This window comes from Juglans microcarpa x Juglans regia, chromosome 3S, assembly GCF_004785595.1.
Source record: "Juglans microcarpa x Juglans regia isolate MS1-56 chromosome 3S, Jm3101_v1.0, whole genome shotgun sequence".
NCBI lineage: Eukaryota > Viridiplantae > Streptophyta > Magnoliopsida > Fagales > Juglandaceae > Juglans > Juglans microcarpa x Juglans regia.
The window spans coordinates 690433-715517 of NC_054599.1; the positions used below are offsets into that span (position 1 = coordinate 690433).

At 35.8% G+C, this 25085-nt stretch overlaps 2 protein-coding genes and 1 pseudogene across 2 annotated transcripts in view; all 3 read right to left on the bottom strand.

Annotated features, from left to right (window-relative positions):
* Nucleotides 1-25085, bottom strand: part of LOC121257253 (UDP-glycosyltransferase 88B1-like) — a 29926-nt gene that overhangs the window by 65 nt on the left and 4776 nt on the right. The gene's annotated exons all lie outside the window — the stretch shown is intronic.
* Nucleotides 8-1576, bottom strand: LOC121257252 (annotated as a pseudogene).
* LOC121257254 (anthocyanidin 5,3-O-glucosyltransferase-like) lies at nt 5090-8017 on the bottom strand. The gene is made up of 2 exons (XM_041158199.1): nt 7718-8017; nt 5090-5546 (listed from the first exon to the last, which is right to left on the bottom strand). The coding sequence occupies exons 1-2, from the start codon at nt 7875-7877 to the stop codon at nt 5200-5202; spliced, it is 507 nt and encodes a 168-aa protein (XP_041014133.1). The 5' UTR covers nt 7878-8017; the 3' UTR covers nt 5090-5199.

Sequence of the window (25085 nt, forward strand, 5' to 3'; positions counted from 1 at the left end):
TTTAAACATTCGAAAAACGGAAGTGAACGGTGTTTATATCCATCCATCACCTCTTCCCCAACTCGACAAACTTTGCGAGCGCAACTCGGGACGAGCCGTGTTCACTCGTTGCCGCCATTGCTTCCTGTCTCTTGGCCACTACCTGCTCTCTCACCGAGTTTCCATCCTCCGAGTCCATAATCTCTCTAACTCGCCTCTCCACCTCGGCCGCGCTCACTAACCCGCCCGCCGACTCATTCATCGGCGAAGCCAGCTTCAACTGTTCCACCAACAATGTCTTGTTAAACCTCTGCTCCGCGTACAGCGGCCACGCCACCATCGGTATGCCAGCGCAAACCGCTTCCAGCACTGAGTTCCACCCACAATGAGTGACGAAACTGCCCACCGCGTCATGACTCAGCACCGCTACCTGTGGTGCCCATTGCTTCACGACGAGCCCCTTCTCCCTAGTGCGATCCAAGAAACTTTCCGGAAGCAAAGAATCCAAGTCTAGGTCTTCATCAGATTGTGACGACAACTGCTGGCTTTGCTCTTTCATAGGTGGACTGCGCACCACCCACAAGAACCTTTGGCCACTTTTCTCTAGCCCCACAGCTATTTCCTTCAACTGCTCCTTTGAAAACGTACCTAGGCTCCCGAAGCTCAAAAATACAACCTTTCCCCTGGGTTGCAAGTCGAGCCATTTTAAACACTCAGCTTGACCTCCAGCACTTTGATCGTTGGACTTGATCACTGGTCCAACACAGAAAATGGGTGGAGTGTGGCCGTCCTGGACGCAAATTCCATCGGATATAGCTTTCAATGCATTTGGCTCAAGAGAGTTAAACGTGTTAACGATGATTCCAGCAGATTTCGGAAGGTGGGTAGCAAAATTAAGGATCGAAGAATATAGTTCTTTGGTTCTATCAAGCGTTGGCTCCGGCATATGGGACGAGGGGATGGGTGGTAAGCCTGGGACGTGGAGATGGGTGTTGAGGTCTTTGAAGCTTTTCGTGGTGTTTTTGTGAAGAGTGGGGAGGTAGAGAAACAAGGCGAGGCAACTTGCGTTGGAGGAAAAGAAATAGTAAGTTGGGATATGGAGGGAAGTGCCGACTTCGAGAGCAGGAGTACAGAAGCCGTCGATAACGAAAGCCCGGATGGAGGAAAAGAGAGAGATAGAAAGGAGGGTGGTTTGGACCTGAGGGTGGTGAGGTTGATGTGCTCAAGAACAAGGGCTTCCATGGAGGGGAAGGAGGCGGGATTGAGAGGGGGAGAGGGGTCGGGGAGGTGATGGAAGATGATGGAAGGGGTGGTGGCGGAGACAGAGGCGATGTAGGTGGAGGCGGAGCCAAGGTTAATGGGTGGAGAGGTGATGAGGATGTGGACGGATAATAGAGAATTAGAAGGGTGGTGGTGGTGGTGGATGAGGATTAGCTGAGCAAGCTCCACCATGGAGATAAGGTGACCCATGTTGGGCGGTGGATACAGCACTATGGCCTCCATTGATGTGAGAAGGAGAATGCAGAGGGCGAGACGCACGAACAGGTATATATATACACATATGAGCGTCAGTGCTTTTCTGACACTCCAACAACACTCAATCCCACGAACGCAGTCGCCAACCCCAACTTTCCACGACACGTGGTCTTTCTTCCGAGGCTTCAAGCTCTTTTTATTTTGAAACGATACTCTTTTTATTTATTATGGTGATTTTGTACGACCGCTTATATATTTAATTTTTTTTCGCAAACGGGCCAGTATGGTACTTGTATTTAAAGTTATTTTTCTTGGAATTATTGAAAGGGCAGGAAGGAGACATCCCACCTAACCCAATGCCAAACCAGTAATGTTTTTAATTAAGTTTTATTACATAAAATAAGTTTGCGTATAAATATGTATGTTAATGTTATTATTTTTATATTTTAAATTTAAATTAATATTATTTTTAATAAAATTTACTTTTTAATCAATTATATTAAATGAATAGATGCACGTATTAATACGCAGAATCACTTATAATTAAATTTTTTCTTTTTAATTATGAGTTTGGTGCAAGTGTTTTATAAAATAATAAGAATAATGCTACGGATAAGCTTAAATAATAAATAAGAAGAAATAACTTTTTATATTTTTTTATGTTGGCCTGAGTTTTATATAAAATATTATTATTCTTTGTTGTTTTAAAAATTTTAAATTTTAATTATTTTGAGCTTATTAATTAATTGGCTTTTATTTTAGGATATTCATAATTCGATGATGCTTAAAAATAAAAGAGTGGTGCTATTATATATGCCACTCAAGTTTGCCTACTTTGCGTGGGTTAGCTCAAATTGTAACTTTTTTTTTTAATTTTTTATTTCAAATATTTTTTAAATATTTTTTATTTCAGGACGAGATAAGAAATGTGATAACCAAACATGTGGCATTGGTGCATGGTCCCCATACATATAGCTTGAGAAATCTGGATAAAAGGATATTGATATCACCTAATATATAAATCAATAATGAACATTAACTAAAGTTGTATTAATAAATATAGACATTAATAAAATTATGCTGTCAAATTAATATTCAAAATACTGGGTTGTTGGATTGATAGATGCATTTGTGCTGGGAGATAGTTGACAAATATGTATAAAATAGTCTTGATATCACCGAAGATGTCAACAACCATGTCATGATAATGACCAAAAAATCGAAAGAGGTGAGAAAAAACTGAAGGAGGTGAGAATGCTCCACATACCTGAGTTGATAGATTTCTTGATGGATTTGTGATAAGAGGCGTTATAGGAGATGCATGCTCTTTCTCTTTCTCTATCTACAGAATATTTACTAATATTTTAGAACAATAAAAATTATCTACAAAAGTTGAAGTTACTTAAGCCTTTAACTAAAATTACTTGTTAAAACTAACAAGTAGCAGAATTTATAGAGTTCAAGTAATTAATAAAAAAAATAAATGAAAACCAATTAGAGAATCTTGAGCTGAGAGAAGATCGTGGCAACTTGAAGAATTAAAAACAAAGTGATCCTCTCTCTCTCTCCCTCTAAATAATGCAACAACCCCAATAATTGAAAGAGGAAAAACTTTATAATGATCAAGTCGGTGTGATAAACATTTTTCCTTACGTATTAACATGATTTAATTTAATATATAAAATAAAATTTATTTTTTTAAGTGATGTGTGATCATGTATAACATTAAGCATGATTGTAGAGTTTATTTTCTATTGAATAAAATCTGTAAACTTGATAACAACTGAAAAAAAAGCAAAGAAAGGCAAAAAAGTGTACGTCAGAAGGCAAAAAACTGGTAAATTAATGGGTATTGATTGAAACAGAATATCAAACATGTTACCCGCAGGGCCGCACCAGGTAGAATCCAAAAACCCAAAAAAAAAAAAAAAAAAACAAGAAACGTCTTAGGCAAAAAATAATAGAATAAGGCAGACAAATAATACAAATTCAAAGCATAAAACATGTCTTGTTAGCAACACAGTGTTCCCATGGCCATTTTGGCAGGAATGTTAATTGGTTACATCTTAGAAAAACATATTCTTCTACTAATGATATTTTACAGCTGCAGAATTACGAAGACTTAATGCAATGGAGTGAAGAGAAAAGGGGCTCCACGAGACCCACAAGAAAATGTTTTAGATATGTGGTCGAGAAGGAAGTAGCTCAAGATCTTTTCATTGTACGTTCTTTAGTCTTGCCGATCGACCCTAAACAAGATAAAAATTTAAGCTATGATTAATTTGTAAGGAGATGATTGAACTTAAATGAGATTTAGAGATTTCTAGACAATCACCAATCTAAGCAATCCCACCAGCAATCTGCAACAAATAGAGAAGATGGAGATAAAAATCTGCAGTAGATGAAGAAGATGGAGACGGAGATTTTGTGAACTTGCGTGTAGATAGAGTTTCTTAGGGAAGAAGATGAATCGGTCTCTTCTCTCTTCTATTCATATTTTCTTCTTTCTTTTTCTTTCTTCTTCTTCTTTTTTTTTAATTAAATTAACATCTTACAATATTGTCCACGTCAGTATCGGTACACATATCGGTCCGCAACTTCGCTTGTATGTAGTAGAACCGATAATTATAAGCTTCCTCATGCATACATGAAGCCGAAATAAGGTGGATTTAGCAATAATTAACTTGGTTAGTCCATTAATCTCGACTTATGGGGATTTTTAATTCTAAAAAAAAAAAACCCCTTTTCTAATATGAATGGATTATTGATATCTACGTAATGGGGATGCAAATGAACCAATTCGTACGATTGCTCGGCCGATACTTGCTTGGCTAAACTCGAATCGAATTCGACTCGTGAAAAAAAAAACTCGATCGTGAAAGTAGAAATCCACTCGATTAGTAAATGACACATACTCGATTAAACTCGACTCGACTCAGTTAAGGCTCGTTAGCTCGACTCAATTAGAGCTCGTCCATACATCATTGAATATATATAATTTATTTCTATATATTAGTATTCTTATACATAGACATATATATGCTTCTATATATATTAAATTTAATAAAATAAGCATAGTTACCTTTATAATTAAATATGTAGTATGTATCCCAATTACTTATGTATAGTCATTTATACCTATATATTGAATATATTTCACAATTATATGGTAGTTAGTTGAGTACTTAAGTGATTAGTTATAGTATATATTTTATAATGTGTAATAGTTAGTAAATAGGACTTGGTAGTTTCATTATATACTACAATGTATAATCACATAAGAAATGTATTCATAAAAATGTTATAATTTTATAGTTCAATATAAGGTTTATATATTAATTGTTAAATTTTCATTAGATTTAATATTTTGTTTTGTAATTCGATATTTTTAATTATTAAATTCATTCAAAAAATATATATAAGAGTAGAAATAAAACTTGAGTAATAACTCAACTTGGCTTGACTCGATTCAGACTCGTTAAAGAGTATAAAAAAAAGATCGATAAATGACTCGACTCGACTCGACTCGACTTGAGTTCATGTTTGATCAGCTTGAATTTAGTTCGGCTTGGCGAGCTCTCAGCTCGAACTTAAACTTAAACTCGAGTTATTTGATTCCAGCTCCTCGACTCCATAATCCAAAAGCTCAACTCGGCTTTTGATCGATTACAGCCGTGGACAAATATCACACATGGACTTTTATTACGACGACTAGTCTTACAAAAGCCACAGTGAAACCAACTTCTAAAAGTCATTATGAGAGGACCCACCCTTTCCCATGGCTTTGGCAGCATCATCTCTCATGGCCGACGACCTCTTTCTCACCTCCTTCCCTTCCTCCGAGTCCATTAATTCCCTCACCCACTTCTCCAACTCCTCCCCACTCACACACCCGTTTTCTGACTCGTTCACCGCCAACGCCACCTTCAAGTCCTTCACCATTATCACCATGTTCATCCTTTGCTTTGCATACAGAGGCCACCCAATCATCTGCACCCCGCCGCACACCACTTCAAGCACTAAGTTCCATCCGTAGTGTGTCACGAACCTGCCCACTGAGTCGTGACTCAGAACCTCCACCTGCGGAGCCCATTGTGTTATTACAGCACAACAGAATCTCCTATTACAGCACATCAAAATCTCCATGATTCTAGCACATCCCGCCAGTTTAGCTGAATAAATCACACTGTTATTCATTGAAAATGTTTACAAATACATATCTATGTACGAGTGATGCTTTACATGAAAATAAGATCCAACAATTGCTATACAAGGAAATCAAATATTGGGTGGCAAAACTAGGGGGATGTGCTAGAATCATGGAGATTATGATGTGCTGTAATAGGAGATTCTGATGTGTTGTAATAATGCATTAAATAAATCCAGGTGGTGGGTGAAAAATTATCAACAATAGTCAAGAAATAATGTGTGCCACAAATAGAAGCAATAGAATATCCAACCCAAATATTACAATAAAGTCGATTAAAAGGAATCGTACTTTTAGTAGCATGAGTTGAAAAAGGTAAGCGAGTATGTTTAGAACGAGCATAAACATCGTAATAAGAAAGAGTACATGGACTAATTAGGAATAACAAAACTGGAAGTGTGACCTAGACGTTGATGCCACACAGTCTTATTGTTAAGGGTGTGAACAAAGAAGGCATCGGCTTTTTGTGGCGAAATATGTAAAGTTTATTGCAAGTTTCACCCGCTCCAATTAGCCTCTTCCATTGCAGGTCCTGAATAAAAACCGTAGAAGATGAAAAAATGGCAACACGCGATAAATTACTAGTGAGTTGAGGGATAAAGATAAGATTATAATGAAAGAGAGGGATATAAAGGACATTGGAGAGGATGAGATTTTCGGAGAGCTGAATGGTATCAATGCCTTCAACGGGAATCATGTCACCTGTGGGTAGCTGAATCTCATGGCTCAAAGGAAGCTGTTGAAGACTAAAAAAAGATGATCGGCAGTGGCTCATATGATCACTAGCGCCACTGTCGATTATCCAATCAGTATGGGGATCGAAAAATGAAGGGTTTGAGAAAGAGTTACCAACAAAATTTGCCGTGGGTGAGGGATTTTGTAAGAGATTCATGAGCTGTTGATAGGTCTTGGAGGAGAGTCCTGGAACCGGGCTGGAGGAAGAAGCAGCAAGATGGACGGTGGCAGGAGGGGTTTCCCGAGCAGAGATGGCATGTGGTGGTTGTGAGGTTCATGGCCAGGGGGATGGCTGATAACACGCCGATAGCAGTTTCACAGGTGGCCATCCTTACCGCATTCGGTGCATTTGAGAGGTGGTCGTTCATGGGAAGAACTTCGAGTAGCAAGAGCAAGATTTTTCGGGTGGATGCGGGACACTTGAAGGAGCCGTTGGTGTTCCTCTTGAAAGAGGATGGAGAAAATTTTGTTTAGAGATGGAAGAGGGTCGGTGGCAAGGATTTGGGATCGAAGAGCAGTGTATGAATTATTGAGGCTGAGAAGAAACTGAAAGACTAGTTCATCTTTGTCCCTTTTTTCCAAGGTACTGGCATCGGTGAGGGGTTGGAGATTTCCCAACTCATCCCAGAGTTGTTTGATACTGTTGTATTAGTCGGTTATGGAAAGTTGGTTTTGATGAAGGTTGGAGATTTCTCTTTTAAGATGGAATAGACGAGCATTATTTCCATGGCTAAAACGAGATTCGAGATCAAGCCAAACATGTCGAGGATCATCGTGATAGTCCAAGGAATTGGCTAGGGAAAGGGTGATAGTGTTGAGAATCCAAGTTAGGACCATATCTTTGGTCCGACTCCAATGCTCATAATCAGGGGATGTTTTAGCTGGGGCGTTGAGAGTGCCATCCACAAAAGAGAGCTTGTGTTTAGCGTTGAGTGCACGGCGAATAACATCCTGCCATTTGGAAAAATTGTCACCGGTAAAGAGACCGGAAACAAGAACAAGGCTAGGAGAATCAGAGGGCTGGAGGAGATATGGAGAAGAAGGTGGAGGAGGATATGGAGAATGGTCTGTTGGATAAGCCATCAGTAGGGGAAGGGGTAAGTCAGGACTTGTTTTGGACTTATACCATGTTAAGCAATAGTTTTGTTGAATAAATCACACTATCATTCATTGAAAATGTTTAGAAATATAAATCTATGTACGAGTGATGCTTTACATGGAAATAAGATCAAACAATTGCTATACAAGGAAATCAAATATTGGGTGGCAAAACATGGCGGAAAGTGCTAGAATCATGGAGATTCTGATGTGCTGTAATACATTGTTTCATCACGAAACCCCTATCCTTGGTCCTTTCCAAGAAACCTTTCGGTAATAATTCATCCAACTTTGGTTCTTTGTCTTTATCTGGTGGTGGATTTCTCACCACCCACAAGAACCTTTGGCCACTGTTTTCTAATCCTACCGCTATTTCTTTCATCTATCCTGCCGAAAACAATCCCATGCTTCCAAAGCGCAGAAACACAATGCTCTGACTCGGTTGCGAGTTTAGCCAATTCATACACTGATCATGTTGTTCATTCTCAGGTCCTTGATATTTGTTTGATGATATCAAAGGACCAATGCTGTGTTGTGATAAAACGATGACAATAAAGTAAAGCAAACACGGGAAAAACAAGCAATCACACACGACACAATATTTACGTGATTTGGCAAATTGCCTACGTCCACGGGAGCTGCAGATGATTTTTATTTCTTGAGGAATCACAATACAATAGTATGGGACGGCTACTGTTCACTCTGATACAGTCACAAGCCAAGAACAAAATATATATATGTTATGCGGCAGAAACCCTAAACAAAGTAGAATTAGTGATGTTCGCTCGAGCGGCGTGTCGAGCCTGCATCGAGCAAACCTGTTTCTCACAATCGCTTGAGCCATGTGTCGATACTCCTAAAGTGAAGCTCTCTGACTTCCCTCCGCTCGAGCTGTGTGTCAAGCAGTGTCGAGCGAACTCTTTCTGACTTGCCTTTGCTCGAGTGGTCTGTCGAGCTGTATTTGAGCGAAACTCTTTGACTTGTATTCGCTCGAGCGGCGTGAACCAGATTCCATATACTCAATATGCCGAATACTGGCGGAGTCGATCCATCTGCAACACAGAGTCCATCAGATATGGCCTTGATAGCTTTTCTTTTGAGCTGTTCGAATGAGTTTACGATGAGTCCATTTGCTCTGGCCATGTTGATTCCGCTGTTTAAGAAAAACTGATACGCTTGAGAACCACGATCTGTAGCAATTCTCGGCAAGTCTGAAGCTGGGATTAAAGGTAAACCTGTAATATCAACGAGCATGAGGTCGAGACCTTTCGAGCTTTTATCCATACTTTTATGGTGGGTGGGGTTGCATAGAGCCAAGACTAAAGCAAGTGCGCTAGAGGTAATGAAATAGTATGTAGGGATGCAAAGGTTCGCTGCCACTTGAGAAGCAGCATCGCAGAAGAAATCAATGATAAAGGCTTTGAGGTTGGAGGTGTGGGAGATGGTTCAGAGGGCCTAATCTTTTGGTGAAGATTAGTGTTGTTGAGGAGTGGCAGTAAGAAGGCCATGATCTCTACGGGGGAAGAAGAAGAAGTAGTGGAAGGTGGGGGGATGTTGGAGACGGGTGGGAGGTGGTGGAAGGTGATGGAGGGGAGGTGGCGTTGATGGCAGTCACGTATTGGGCGGTGGAAGCAGGGGTAGCCATGTTTGGAGTGTGGAAGACGATGATAGTGATGGAAAAATAAGGGTGGTGTTGAAGTATGAGCTTTCCAAGCTCTACCATGGCGATTAGGTGACCCCAACCTGGATAGGGGTAGAGAACTATGGCATCCTGATCTGGCATGTTATCGATTGATCGATCTCCACATGACTCACTCATGTATTAATTAAGAAGTGTACGGATTATGCATGCAGGGTACGTACTTACAAGCTAACGTCATTAAAATTAAGAAATTGATTTAATTTTAAGAAAATGATTTACCAATAATATTTTTCATAACACTTTACATAATTATATTTTAAATGAAGAGTATTTTTGTAAAACATATTATAAAAATAACATCATTTTATAAAAATATATTTATCTTAATCGTGGTTTCTCCAAACTAAGTCTAAATTTTAATTAATTTGTTGGGGGAGCATATAACTGAAAAGGTCAAAACTGTCTAACCAAAGCAAACTACTTAATTATAACAACAACAACCTCTATATATACAAATGCTAATATATATATATATATATATATATATATATATATATATTATTAACTCGAGGGAAAATAAAAGGGGACTGCTACTTTGCCGTCCAGAAAAAATGACTGCTAGATGGCAAAGAGATATAAGGAATATACTTCACTTCAAGATCTCTCCCTCTAAGGTCAAATATCTAGGCCGAGTGACTCTAAACTCTAGCAGTCCACTGAAATCACATCTTAGTGATATCTTGGCTAAAATTCAAGAGAAACTTACTGAATGGAAATCAAAACTTCTTTCTCAAGCAGGGAGGACCACACTTATCAGATCTGTAGCAAGCACAATACATTCTTATACCATGGCAACAACTTTGATACCTGTTAACATGGCAAAAAGAAATTAATCGAGTATTGATGAGGTTTTGGTGGGGCTTTGAAAATCACCAGAAACATAATATACCCCCAAGGCTTGGTCTTCCATCTGCATACCCAAATCCATGAGAGGCTTAGGAATCAGGCTTACTGCCCATTTCAACAAAGCTCTTCTTGGAAAATTACTCTGGCACCTTATCAACAATGAAACAAGTGCCTAGAAAACAACTATTTTGAACAAATATATGACAAACAATGACTGAGCAAATGTTAAGGCCAAAGACTCAGATTCAAGATTCTGGAAAAGCCTGATAAAGCAAAAGGATCTCATCTTGTCAAGTGTTATCATTCAGATTAATAATAGATTGCTACTCGTGTGTGGTCTAACCCTTGGCTACCTTGCTTACACCCTCCACACCCTACACCACATAGTCAAAGTACACATCAAAACCCAGATCTTAGAGTTACTGAGCTAACACTTGAAAATCCTAGGAGATGGAACACGCTTCTTTTGAATACTCTTTTCTCATCTGCAACAATTACAACAATACAAAAAATTCAACTTTCTCAATACCAATTCCATAATATCATGGATTTGCCCTAATGACAACATCACTCTTCAGGTAATTACAGTGTAAAGTCTGCTTATGCAACTTTAGTTCTGAACACAAATACAAGCATACCTAATGTCTTCTGGAAAAAAATTGTGGGCTTTCAAATTGCAAGATCATTTCAAACTTTTCCTATGGAAAGTGTTCAATGAAATCCTTCTTACTAGTCTATCTCTTAGTCACCGTATTGCACTAACAGAAGACCAGGTTCTTTGTCCTCTTTGTCATTTAGAGAATGAAAATCTGGATCATCTATTTCTTAATTATGTTTTTTCTAGAATTTTGTGGAGAAATGCCCCATGGCCACTTGATATAACTTGCTTCAAACAAGCTGGAATCAGGAATTGGATCAATATTATCCTAAACCCATAAGACAAATTAAAGATCCCTGCTTCTGAAGCTCATAACTTTTAGCTTTTCTCTACATTAGCTATGGATAACTTATGGTTTATAAGAAATCAGATCACACACAACATTGCAAACCATATAGTTGACTACTTCATAAAAAAAAACGCAGGATTTATATAGAGAACATGACGGAGCCTGGGAGTTGAAGCCCTTAGAATCAAACCATAGTTGGAGTCCTCTTGAATCCGAGGATACTTTTTTCTATTACCTTTGATGTGGCAGTTAGAAATGATAGAAGCACTTCATTAGTAGTATGCAAAAATAGTCTTGGTACAATACAATTTGTTGTAGCACATTACAATTGGAGTGCTGATCCAAACATTGGGAAGCAATGGCTGCCTTCATAGGGGTCCGAGAAGCACATACAAGGAAGATTAACAAAGTTGTTCTTGAAAGAGACCTTCTAAATACAATCAACTCCATCAATAATCCTCATAAAGCCATTAACTGGGAAACTGAAGGGATAGCTCGAGACACTCGATTTCTACTCCAAGACCTTCAAGCATAGCAAGCTGAAAAAATACATCGATTCCAGAATAGATGCGTGCATTCCATTGCGAAATGGGCTCATTCCAACCTAGAGTTTGGAAATATCCCACTCATCAAAATCTCCACTTGTTTGTTGAAATTTTCAAGTGGAAAAGATCCACCGTTTGTAAATTATTAGTCTTCTATGTTTTATGTTTGGCTAGTGTTTGGCTTTGTTTAATCTGGTTTACTTTTGAGTTGTAAGGAACAATTTTAGTCTTTGGAATGAATCTATTACTTGCTAAGAAAAAAAAAAACACTTTTTTATTTTTCATTTTTTTAAATATCTCTAAATATTTTTTAAAAAATAAAAAATACATCACTTCCAAAGTAAAAAAATTTACAACAAAAATTAAATATATGAGCAGTCAATATGAAGGGGCAAAATCATGGGACATAGTATTATTTTCCAATTAATTTTCTCAACTATATAGTTGCACCGTTGTAGGAATTGAGTGCTAAACATACCTTAATTCATTTCAAATCAATTAATTATAACTATTGATGAGATTTATTACTTTTTTAATTTTCAATCAAAAAAGTTAATTAGCCCATCTCAACTTATTTACATTCAAACACATCTATATGGAATCCACAAAATATTATTATTTACAGATCAACTCAACATCCAAACGCAGCCTAAAATCGTACTAGTCTAACTTCAATATGCACGTAAGCATGTAGGACCTTGCTTGAAACTACATATGTTTAACTATATGTTAAAAGTTTTAATTTTTTTTTATGATAAATATATAGTTTCTGTCATATATATATATATATATATATATATATATGTATGATAGTACTAATTGAAATGTATTATACTTGAAGTACCAACATACATAAGTTATGGGCAAGCATTACTAATAGTATTAATTATATTGTACTGTACATTTATATTGTATGAAATATACATATTCATGTACTATAAGTATGATGACAAGTTAGGGAATATAACTATAATATTAATTATTTACATGATATCTAAATTTGTTATACAATAAGTATTTTGTTAGCTTATATATAAACTATATCATACATATAAATTATTTATCATAGGCATCAGTATGTGTTGTAGGTGATGAGAAAACACTACAAGAAATTCATTTTTTTGCTGCCAAAGAAAATTGTTCCAAGCGGTTTTTGGACGTAACAGAGCCCAATCACTATAGCCGCGTTTTTAACATGGCGACTTCAAAATTCGTCATAGCAAATAACCTATTATGGCGACATATGGTTGTCGCAATAGATATTAGCGTGAACAGTACAACAATCATATGTGTTTGTCTTGTTGCAACGACATTATTATCGCCGCAATAGTCGATAACATAATATTTTGACAAAAATCGGAATGGGTTTCTCTGCAAACAAAATTCTTGAGTTTTTTCCCGCAAATAGAGCTCTTTGTCTCGCTGAAAACCATAAGTGAACAATGTCCACCTCCTGCACGTCGTCACTCCACGCCTCCTAGTCTGGCCAGTAAGTCTCCGCTATCTCGCTCTTTATCTTTCACCGTTCATCTATTTCTCATCTCTCCCTCTCTCTCGACAACTTTCACTCAGTCCCTCTAATCTCTTCCTCCGAGAGTTAGGCTGCCCCATCGTCGCGCGCCACCTCCTCCACGCGATCCCTGTTTCAGCAAGCAATCTCCAACTCCTTTCAATCTGGCCAGTACGTACTTCTCTCATTCGATTCGTGTCTATCTCTCTCTGTTTTGGGTATTTGTATTTAGCTAGGATTTTTTGTTCAATTGCAGTAAATAATCTAAAAGAACAATGCATGCTTTATCTACATTACGAACTCTTTAATGGTGAAGGATTGGTTTTGATAAGTTTTTAGATGCTGATTCTGGGAATTAATTTTGGGTTTTCGAAGGTTTGCAAATGTTGTTTTGGGTGATATACATCTTAGATTTCATATATGAAATTTTGTCTGATTTTAGTTAATATAGGTTTGAGCAACCCATGCAATATGGTTTGGCATTATTATGTTGGATACTTTTAATATTAACTAGGCTCAAAGAAATTGGGTTGTGTAAATGACTTTCTGTCTTGATAAGTATTGTGTACATGACCTTTAGTTTTATTGAAAAACCTGTGCTATTAATCTGGTGAGGAATTTCTGTGCAATTATGTAAGCTCTAAGATTTTTTGTTCCTGTAGTTAAACAGTTCATTTCTTTTATACATTTTTCTTTCCTTTTCAGTAAAAAAGCTTGTCTTTTCTCCTATTGTTGTTATGAAAAAAATCCATAAACGCCTTGCATTTTAATATGTTAAGGTATGCTCGATAAATTCCTAACATGCTTGCATGCATGGTATATATGTTGCAGGTGCTAGATATGATACCAATTTTTTTCAATTCTTTTTACATAACAAAATAAAAATAATACTTTTTGTTTTCATTTTAAAAGTAAAATATGCCCTCGTTCTCACCAATAATCCCCAAGTTATCATTTACTAGCTAGTATGGTGAAAGGTGTCAACAGACTATAATGATCAAAGGAATTCAAGATTAAAAATACATTTAACAGATAAACAATACCAGTCACAGAAATGCTGCCTCCTGCTAGCTTTATGGGGTTCTAAAATTATCTTACTAAAAGCTTTCCAAACAAAATTTATCCTTGCTAAATCTTAGATGGAGTATTAATTATCCACATATTTAATTAAATGCTTACAACAAATTACAAATAAAATCTATAGATGCTTGGAAATTATTACACCCCAAAGCAAAAGACTGGCATATATTTCAACAAGCCTAGCTGTATAAAGGGGTAGAGGAGTGCTAATGCTATGTTTAAATGCTGTGGTGATTAAATAATAAATATCGTAATAATTATTAATAAAGTAGTGTTCACTTATCAAACACAGTTTAAAAAGATAGGTCAAGGCCGGCCCAGGAACCTATCTTTTAAAGGTTGTTAATGGATGAATAGTTGATTAACATTATGTTATTAACTTGATTCAAACCACTTGGGTGGTCTTGTATATACCTTATGCAAACACCCCACTACCCCTTTCCATAGATTGTAAAGGTTGTTTGTTTTTATTAGGATAAATTTTTTGGCCAACATGCAGGAAAATAATTCTCCTTGATATACTCCCCAACATTTCCTCATTCTTGCTTTTACGCAAAGTGTTTCATAGTTGCTCAAGAAAACCATATATATATATATATATATATATATATATATATATATATGTCATAGTTGCTCATTACCAACTAATACATGATATTTCTTTAGTTTAAGTAGACAACCATCCAACTCCTATATTTTCATTTTACAATCATTTTGACATGGACAAAAGCTGGATGCGTATTACCGATCAATTTAGGTCCACAGAATATCGGGAAGAGGTCCATCAATTCATTACAATGGCCCAAGCTCATGCAACGACAAACAATATCAGGTGTCTTTGTTGGGACTGCCATAATAACTTTTTCCACCCTATAGACTTGGTGCAAAGACACTTATTCACCATAGGAATTGATGAAAATTACACTGAATGGATATTTCATGGCAAGGAAGAGACTTGGGATGCTAATGAGTTTGATGATGATGGCAATGAAGTGCAAAATGACCAGTACGTTGATGACATTGATGAAATGTTAAATGACATTAGGCATGGATCATTTACACAGATGGTGCCAGTAGAGCCTGGTACTACTGAAGGATAGACCTATGTGGACCCTAGAGCAAAACATTTTGATCAATTATTGGAAGATGCCAAACGTCCACTCTATCCAGGATGTACTAAGTTCTCAAAGTTATCCTTCATTGTGAAGTTGTTGCATATAAGGAAGATTGAGGGTGGAGTGTTAAATCATTTGACATGCTATTAAAGTTTTTGAAAGCTTCATTCCTGGATGCACTTTTGCCCGACTCATACCCCAAGTCACGACGAATGGAATGGGCCCTTGGTTTTGGTTATATCAAGATTGATGTATGTCCAAATGATTGTATAATATACTGGAAAGAAAACTCTAAGAAGCATGATTGTCCCAAATGTAGTATGTCAAGATGGGTAACCTCCACTTCTAAATAGAAAAGAATTCTCCACAAAGTACTTCGATATTTTCCTTTAAAACCAAGGTTGAAGAGATTATTTATATCGAAAGATACAGTTGTAGCTAGGCGGTGGCACAAAGAACATCGCGTTGACGATGGGGATGTGATGAGGCATCCACATGACTCAATTGGATGGAAGGAATTTGATCAAGAGCATATATCATTTTCTCTTGATGCTTGTAACGTGCATCTTGGTCTAGCAAGTGATGAATTTAACCCTTTAAATAATATGAATAAACCTTATAATGTATGGCCAGGAATACTTGTCCTTTACAACCTGCTACCATGGTTGTGCATGAAAGACCATTTCTTTATGATGTCACTTTTAATTCATGGGCCAAAGGCGCCAAGTAATGAGATCGATATGCATTTGCGACATCTTATTGATGAATTGATTGATTTGTGGGAAAATGGTGTTGATACGTATGATGCATCGACAAAACAAATGTTTTAATTACATGCAGCATTGTTATGGACGATTAATGACTTTTGCGCATATGGAAATATTTCTAGGTGAAGCACGAAGGGTAAATTGGCATGTCCAATTTGTAATGGTGACACAAACTTGTTGTGGTTGAAATTTGGTCGAAAGTATTGTTACATGGGCAATTGTCGTTTCCTATCTCCAGAACATACTTAGAGAAAGAAGAAGACTAATTTTAATGGCAGTACTGATCACCGCAAGCCACCTTGTGAATTATTTGGCCACGATGCACTAAATCAACTAAATAATGTTGGAGATGTCTTATTTAGAAAAGGTGGTAGGAAGAGAAAGCGACGACCTGATGAACTTAATTAGACAAAAACAAGTATATTTTTTCAATTACCTTACTGGTCCACATTGAAAATTCAACATAATCTAGACGTCATGCATATTGAGAAGAATATTTGTGACAACGTCTTAGGAACATTGATGACTATTCCTGGCAAAAGAAAAGATTCAGTTAATGCACGTAGGGACTTGTTCATTCTTGGTATAAAGAAAGAATTGCATTTACAAGAACATGGACAAAAACTTTTTATGTTACCTGCATGTTACACATTAAAAGGAGATGAGAGGAGATGTTTCTGCGAGTGGTTACAAGCTGTGAAATTCCCAGATGGTTTTGCTACTAATATTGCTCGATGTGTTAGGTTAAATGGTTGTAAAATATTAGGAATTAAGAGTCATGACTATTATATTTTCTTACAAAGACTACTTCTTATTACTATTGCCAGGTACATGAGACTTGACATCCAGTTGGCTTTGACTTAGCTAAGCACATTTTTCAGACAGTTGTGCACACGCACATTATCTGTAGATGTCTTGAAACGTCTTGAGATTGATATTTCACTAATCCTTTGCAAACTTGAGATGATACTCCCACCTGCATTCTTTGATGTTACATGCACCTAGCTATTCATCTACCACGTGAGGCATTGAAGGCAAGGCCTGTACAATATAGGTGGATTTAAAAGGTATTTGGAAAAATTTAAGCGTTATGTACGAAACAAGGCCCGTGCTACAAGGCCCGTGCTGAAGGATCAATTACTGAGGCATACATTCACATTGAATGCTTGACTTTTTGCTCGATATATCTCCATGATGTCGAAACTAGATTCCATAAAAAATAACGAAACGTAGATGTTTCTGATGGACGTCAGTAATCAGAATTATCAATATTCACACAAAAGGTGCGGCCATTGGGTGCTTCAAGTCCAACTCGACCAAATAATAAAGTATTTGCTAAACAATATTGGTATGTACTCAACAATTGAATTCGCAACATTGCCCATACAATATCTGGGTACTTTCCATTTGTAAGCCATATCTAAGCCATTAGTTGACACTATTCAATTGAATTATGTAGGGAGCGTTACAACAAATTGACAAACGAATATCTCAATAACATCGATGATGTGCATGAAAAGTAATTTCCAGAATGGTTTAAGGAGCGTGCAAGTGTCTTGTTGGTAATTATGGTGGGCAAGATTTAGGTCTCATTTACTTTATCGTACAATTTGGGCGCTTTAATTGGTCTAATACACATTTTATTTTAAACAGATTAGGCAATTGCGTAACTTAAGCTCCGAAGAGGTCTCTGATGATCGTTACGCGCTAGCATATGGACCTGACCCATGGGTTGCATCACATACTTGTTGCATTATGAAAGGACCCAGGTTCCACACAGAGCAATGTGAAATGCATCATCTTAGACAAAATTGTGGTGTGCTTGTTCTTGGGGAGCATCAAGGTAGGCCTATTGAGTTCTACGGGGTTGTAATGGACATTATTGAACTCAACTACCTAGGATAGCACCATGTATATTTGTTCAATTGTGATTGGTTTGATGTATTTGATATGAGAAGAGGAGTTCATGCCATCAGTCACTTTACAAGTGTTGACTCAACTCGAAAATCTTACAAGAAAGAGCCTTTTGTACTTGCATGCCAAGCGTCACAAGTTTTTTATCTGAAAGACACAAGTTTAGGGAGAAATTGGCTAGTAGTACAGAAGGTAACCACTATGAATGTTTATGACATTCCTAGCACAACTGTTGGCGATGAGGATGATGATGATGACTTGGTTGAGGATGAAGCATACTAGGATGAAGAATATTCTCCAGCAGCCCATTTTGTACATCAAGATGATACATGCGTAGATAGGCCTTTGCATCGATTGGATATTGACTCTCTTTTGGTTGATACTACAGTTATGTTAGACGACCCTAATCGAAGAGTTGAGGAGGATGAATTTCTTAGTAACGAGTCAACTTGCCTGAGAGTGATTGGAATAGTGACAACACATTAGAGTCAAGTGGAAATGATGGAATTGCTAGTGATCATGAAACTGACTCTAATGATTAAGTAAGCATTTCAATATCATCTATGTTGTAATGGATATGTTTAAGTAATTAATGCCTTGTTTGAAAATATATTTAGCTAATTCTCCAAGTAAAAATATGTTTAGTTCTTGCCATAGATAACATTTGTATTTGCTAAGATATATGTGTTTGTGTGTGCCCCACAAAACTGTTGCATGTATTTGTTGCCTTGAGGCATGGTTCCCTGAAATTTTAGTCTATACTTACTCCCATGTCAATGGCTGCTAGTCATGTTGTTAAGTATTTTGTTTAACATACTTGATTATTTGGTGCAATTATATTATATTATATATCAACATGACAACATGAAATAAGAACAAAATTTTCCCACTTGGTGCGATTATATTATATTATTACTTGGAGTTGGTTACCTATACATCCCACTTGGAGCAGGATTGGTGCAATACTGGTGATAATACTTTTAGTTTAAACTTCCAGAGTTATTAACTAAATTTTCAAGAAGCATAAGAAATAGATATATAGAATATGCCCACAAGATTTATTGAGCATTAAACGGTTTTTTAAAAATGTTTTGAGATAACAATAAAAATTTTATAACATATTTATTATGATTGAACATATTTCAAATGTTGATTTCTTTTTATTTTTATTTTTTAGCTTGGCATGCAGGCAAGAGTACTCTTGGATCAAGACAATGAGCTAAAAGTGAACTACATTTACTTAAACTCTCAGATTATTAAACTATCATAAATTGTACCTAAACTTTAAATTTAACTGACTGTTATTGGAGATAAATGGCCACCAACATGGCAAGACACAAGTCCACATAAGGTGCAAGCAGTGCTCTTCAATCAGGATAATAAGATAATTTAATTAATTATATTATACATTTATATTGTCCATCACATCATGCATGTGGGTCAAACTACTAGTCATGTTGTTAAGTATTTTGTTTAGCATACTGTTTTTATCTATTCTAGCTTGCATGAATTGAAAGGTAGCATTTTCTGATGTGATTATTGGTTGGACTTGATGGTAAAACCCTATATTTCTTAATTTTAATTTGGCAGGTTGTAATAGAAATTATTTGGTAGTGCAGTGATGGTGTTTGTGGAATTCTCAACCTTGTGGTGCCTCGAATTTGACAACAAATTCCTGACTTGTGCTTCAAGGTACCATCTCTGGAGCCATAACACATCATATTGATAAATTATTAGAGAAATTTGATTTAAAGGAAATGGTAGTTGCATATAGGATAGTAGTACAAAATTATTTCAGTTTATTTTAGTCTAAAGAGACTAAAATTATTTCAGTTTTTTTTTTTTTTGAGTCTAAAGAGACTAAAAGGTTTAATATGTTTTTTTTACACCCACCTATCCATTCCATTTTAACCCTTTTATTGTTGATAACTTTATGCAACATCTTGTGATGTGTGGGTTGGATATTTTTTTTAAGTTTTTCTTGTGTGGCATCTGCTTTGACTTAGGCACTTTGGAATGTGCTATACATATTTTCTATAAATATACATATTTTTTTTAAGTTTTTCTTGTGTGGCATCTGCTTTAACTTAGGCACTCTGGAATGTGCTATACATATTTTCTATAAATATACAGTCATATGCTGAAGTTCATGTTCCTTTCTACTCCATTTTATTTATTTTCTCATACTTGATTATCTGTCTTTTTCCACAGTGATTAGATTATATTGATCTATATAGTTGAAATTGGTGGGGTTGGCTAACTAAAGTCCATAGTGCTGCCAAGTTTATTGTACATAAGCTTAAACTGATGGCTGCTATTGATTCAGCTAAGGCATTGTCAATGGTGTGGTTGTAATGGATAATTATTTGTAAATCTTGGTCACTTTATTAGTCTTGATAAACTCTCAGTTATCTAATTTAATCATACATGTATGAAATACTCGAATGACACAATGTAGTAGTGATCAATTATATTGATTGTTTACTGCATCCGACAGAATTTGCATGTATTATTACTCTTTGTAAGGTATTTAATAAATTTAATATTAAGAAACAAAGATTATCGCAAGAGGGAGGATAAAAGGAAACAAAATAATTAATAATATTGAAAATCCCATTAACATGATTTTTCAAGTACATGCCCAGAAAGAATTAGTCTTGCAGCCATTTTATCTTTTTGCAAATACTCATACGTATGGCATTGTCTTTTAACAAATAATCAATCTGAAAGCCATTAATATATCCTCTTTGATCTGCAACTATGTATTATTGTAATTCCAAAATCTGCATATCACATTATTTTGCCTCAACACCTCTGCACAGAAAACACATCAAGAGACCATTAGTGGCCACTAAAAGTCGACACCATGTAGGATATATATATATATATATGTATATATATATATATAAGATGCATGCATCAATGGCAGTAATTGAGTCAACAAGATGATTTATAAATATTTTGAGCTTAATAAGAATTAAACACCAGGGTATACATTGCTGCAGATATATCGCTAAAGTAGAATTTCAGCCTCAAAGTTTATTCGGAGTAAATAGATAACATGTCTTGAATTGTTAGTAGCTTCCAGTTGTGCTTCAAAAAAAATATCTAGATTAAATCCAGCTAGAACCCACCGTCAAACCCAAAAAGCAAAATAATGTGCTATGACGCAGGAGTGTGAAAGATGGTAACGGGTAAATTGGAGGAAAATAATGGCAGTAACTTTTTAAAAGTCTAAACAGGAGATAACGTCACTTGGTGTAGTTAGGGTGTTGTCTTCTTGTTTTATCTTATAACTCACAGTCTACAAAAAGTTGAGACTTGTTTTATCTTAGAACTCACAGTCCATAGCAAGTTGAGACTCGTTTTATCTTAGAACTCACAGTCCAAAAAAAGTTGAGACTTGTCTTATCTTAGGCCAAGAAATTTCCAAAACTATTGGTAGCTATTGAACAGCACATGTGGATGCCATTTCTCAAAGTTGAGAGGTAGTAAGATATATTTTCAAACTTTTAAGAGATCCTAGTAAGTATTTCCCTATTTAATGCATGTTGTATGTTTTATGAATTTCATGACCACAAATATATGCTTAATGAAAATAAAATTGCTGAGTTGATTTCATAATATTATTGGGGTGAAGCCAAACATTAGTGATGGATTTTGTTAATCATTTCTATTTATTAGATTTTCCTTAACAATATATAAATGGGGGATTAATAATATGCAAAATAGGACTTAGGATTTGGTGATGTGTGCGGAGTTTAAGTAGTTTTTCTTGCAGACTGAGAACAACTTATTGAAGGACTATGATCGATGGCTGAGTTTCTTAGTTAATTTCAACTTAATAATAGAGCTAAACTGGGATGACTCCAACTTAGTTGATGGCTTTCGGTGAAACCATTTTAATCATTTTGAATGGAACCAATAGCACTGAGTCAGAATTTGTTGTATACAACCATAATAAAAATAGGGTTTACCACTATCCATTATGAGATCAAGCTCAAGGTTTTATCCAATTGGTTGTACAAGCATGTCCGAAACAGAATTAATAATTATAGTGCATATATTCATATCATCCAACTTTATCACAGATAGTGGTTGACCCTGTAATATTAGACCTTGTATAGTAATATTACAGAACTTGAGATTTATCCTTTATTTGACTTGAGAGTAGTTAGTGAATCAATATATATATATATATATATATATATATATATATATATATATATATATATAAGAGTAGTTAGTGAATCATTTGCTCATTGATCAAAGTTTTTAGCTTGCAAAACATTAAAGGCTAAAAACTTCAACATATTGTTCTTAGCAAGAGTACTATTTTTAGCCTACAGAAGTAAGTAAGAACAGTATTTTGAGTATTTTGAGTACGTTCAGTAAAAACTTTGAGTTACTCTTGCAACATCATGTATGCCTAATTTCTCAGATAAAGAGCCATGATGATCACCCTATTTTCAATGTTTTATTTTCTCATGACAATTTTATTTATAATTTTTTTTGATAAGATATTTATCATTTGTTGAATATAGAATCGATTTTCAACTCTAATCATAAAGTAACCATTTACCATAAGAGGAATAAGAAAATGAGTTGGTGGACATGGCTGAATGACATAGACTCGCATACGCCCAAGTAATGGCTGCACATGAAGTGGTCCAACTCCTAAGGAGCAACATAGTAGTTGGACACGAAAGGTTGAGCAAAGCTCATCATCTGATGACTCAACATAGCCACCAGATTTGGTTTTGGGTACTGAATTTAATGTTATTAGCAATGGTACTCCAGATACAAGGATTGAGAATGTGGTAATAACTATTGTATATGTATCCGTTACAAAGCAATGACTAATTTTCTATTAGATTTAACTGCAATATTTTTTCTGTTATGAGGTTTGTTGTGGATTAATTAGCATTTTTCTATAACATTTCCTATTCACAGTTTATTAAATGCATTGTACACTGAGATAGTGACTTCTAATTTATTAGTAATCTGTGTGAACATGTCAATGGCAGTGAACCAACCAATGTGAAGGTGTCGTGGACCTGCTGGGTGCATTGAGTTTATGAAGCTTCGTAAGCATTATCTCATTCCTTTGCAGATTAATGATGGTGAAAGGGCAACACATGTTCGAATGTGGTGTTCTTTACAACAAGAGTAACATGGATTATCAACCATCGAGCAACCATGGTTCAAAATAGTTGGGATGTTGTAGATGCACAAGAGAAAGAGGAGCTGATCAATCGTGTCAGGTTATTGAGCTGCAGTACTGAAAAGTTGGAAATGTAGAAAGTATTCCAGTTTTGGTATATTTTAAAAGCTGTTATATATATGGACTGAGGCATTTTTGGTGTAATGTTGCAGGCTGATTTCATCCTAGATTGGAGCAAAATGAATCATCAGGAGATGGTCAAGAAGAACCTCGAGAAGAAGTTCAATGACTTCCACTACCAGCTTCATAAAATATAAATGGGCTGTACAACACACCAGGAGGCATTACTGAAGACAACATCATTGGTGGAACCAAATGTATGGAAAAAGTTATGTGAAAGATAGGGGAGCGACGAATTCAAGGTAACAAGTGACGGGTAGAAGTTTGAACATATAAGATAGCATCTGATTTGATGAAAGGTCGTTGTAATGAGTTTCTGTTTTGAGTATTGTTAACATTATCATTATTAATATTGCATAAAATATCCAATCAAAATAAGGCCAATAGGAAAAAGCAGTGTGTGAACCACACAACAGGCAGAAAGTTATTTGTGAGATTAATACAAGAGATGGTAATATTCTATTGATTATCAGGATCTAAGCTGATTGGTCTATAACTAGTGTGTTTACAAAAGAATGTAATCTGTTTTTTCATGTATATGATTGAAGGGTCCAAGCTCAAAAAACTTGGTAAGCTTCTATAAAGAAACTAGATGGTCAAAGAAGAAAAGGGCATTTGTTACTCCCGTGACAGAAACACTCTATGTGCGTGCTCTCTAACTTACCATCTGTACTATATTGTTCCATTCATAGATAAGATAAGGAGTTAGTTATTTCCCCTAATTATAATTCATATAAGATATGTGCGTGCTCTCAGAATACGAAAATTGAGAAGTTAGATGAGATCGAGCCTGAGGAGCGCACAGATGAGGCTGCTAATAAAATATTTAGAGATGTGCTAGGACATAGGTCTGGTTATGAAAGAGGACTTGGTGGTTTAGTTATACTCAAGCCTAGACCATCATATATGTCGGCACAACTTGAGCACCTAGCCCAAGAAAATGAGAAACATAAAAATGAGGCAATGATGTACAAGACAGAATTGGATGAACTGAAAAGAGATGTAAGACAATTACTGGTTTGACAACAATCCTATGACCAGAGGATGAATGACTATGAAATTGAAAGAGTGTCTAATAGAGACACTTAAGGAAATCTTTAGCTGGATGGGTTTGTAATTTGGTAGTTTTTTGATATTTTGTTAAGAACCATAGGCTAACTTTTGCTTGCATGCACATATTTTGTTTAGTAGTTGTCTTAGAAAATGATGCAGGTTTTTGAAGTTGGTTATACTAGCTGGAATGACAGAAAAAATAGAGTCATGGGCATATATTTGTTGGTCTACAACTTGGTTTTCCATTTTGTTAAAGGTTATTTTTTAACTTTGTAAGTATGCTTTAAAGCCCCTTCCAATTGCATTTCTTGTTAGGAATTGTTAAGAGAGCTTGGGTGTATTAGGTTGGTGATATTAAAACCTAGAACTTGGGGGATGTATACTAGGTACTAAGAAAGTTTTTGGTAAGTTTTTTTTGTAATGGAGTATTATCTAGATTTGTTTTAATTGATTCAGTATAGGTATTTGATTGTTCCACAGAATATGCATGTAAAGTGATCATCATGAGAACAAACATTTGAATTAGGAGCTAGCTAGGAAGTAATAAATAATGAATTTGAAGGTTAAATCTATCTAGTCCAAATGTAGCTAATTAATGGCAGTTTCTAATTCATTCACATATTATAATTTGAAAAGCATGGTATATATAGTTTTCCATAGATCTGGGGCCTCCATGCGTACTTGTGATTCCAGAACAATGACAACTATTGTTCCTTATAAAAAAAACAATGAGAGATATTGTTCCTAATATTAAGGAGGAAAACATG

Bases quoted from the DNA above. Each gene is read 5' to 3' on its own strand.
- LOC121257254 (XM_041158199.1), bottom strand. From the start codon at position 7,877: ATGAAAGAAATAGCGGTAGGATTAGAAAACAGTGGCCAAAGGTTCTTG. The intron at 5,547-7,717 runs GTATTACAGCAC...TAATAACACAAT, and splicing joins GGGTTTCGTGATGAAACAAT to GGGCTCCGCAGGTGGAGGTT.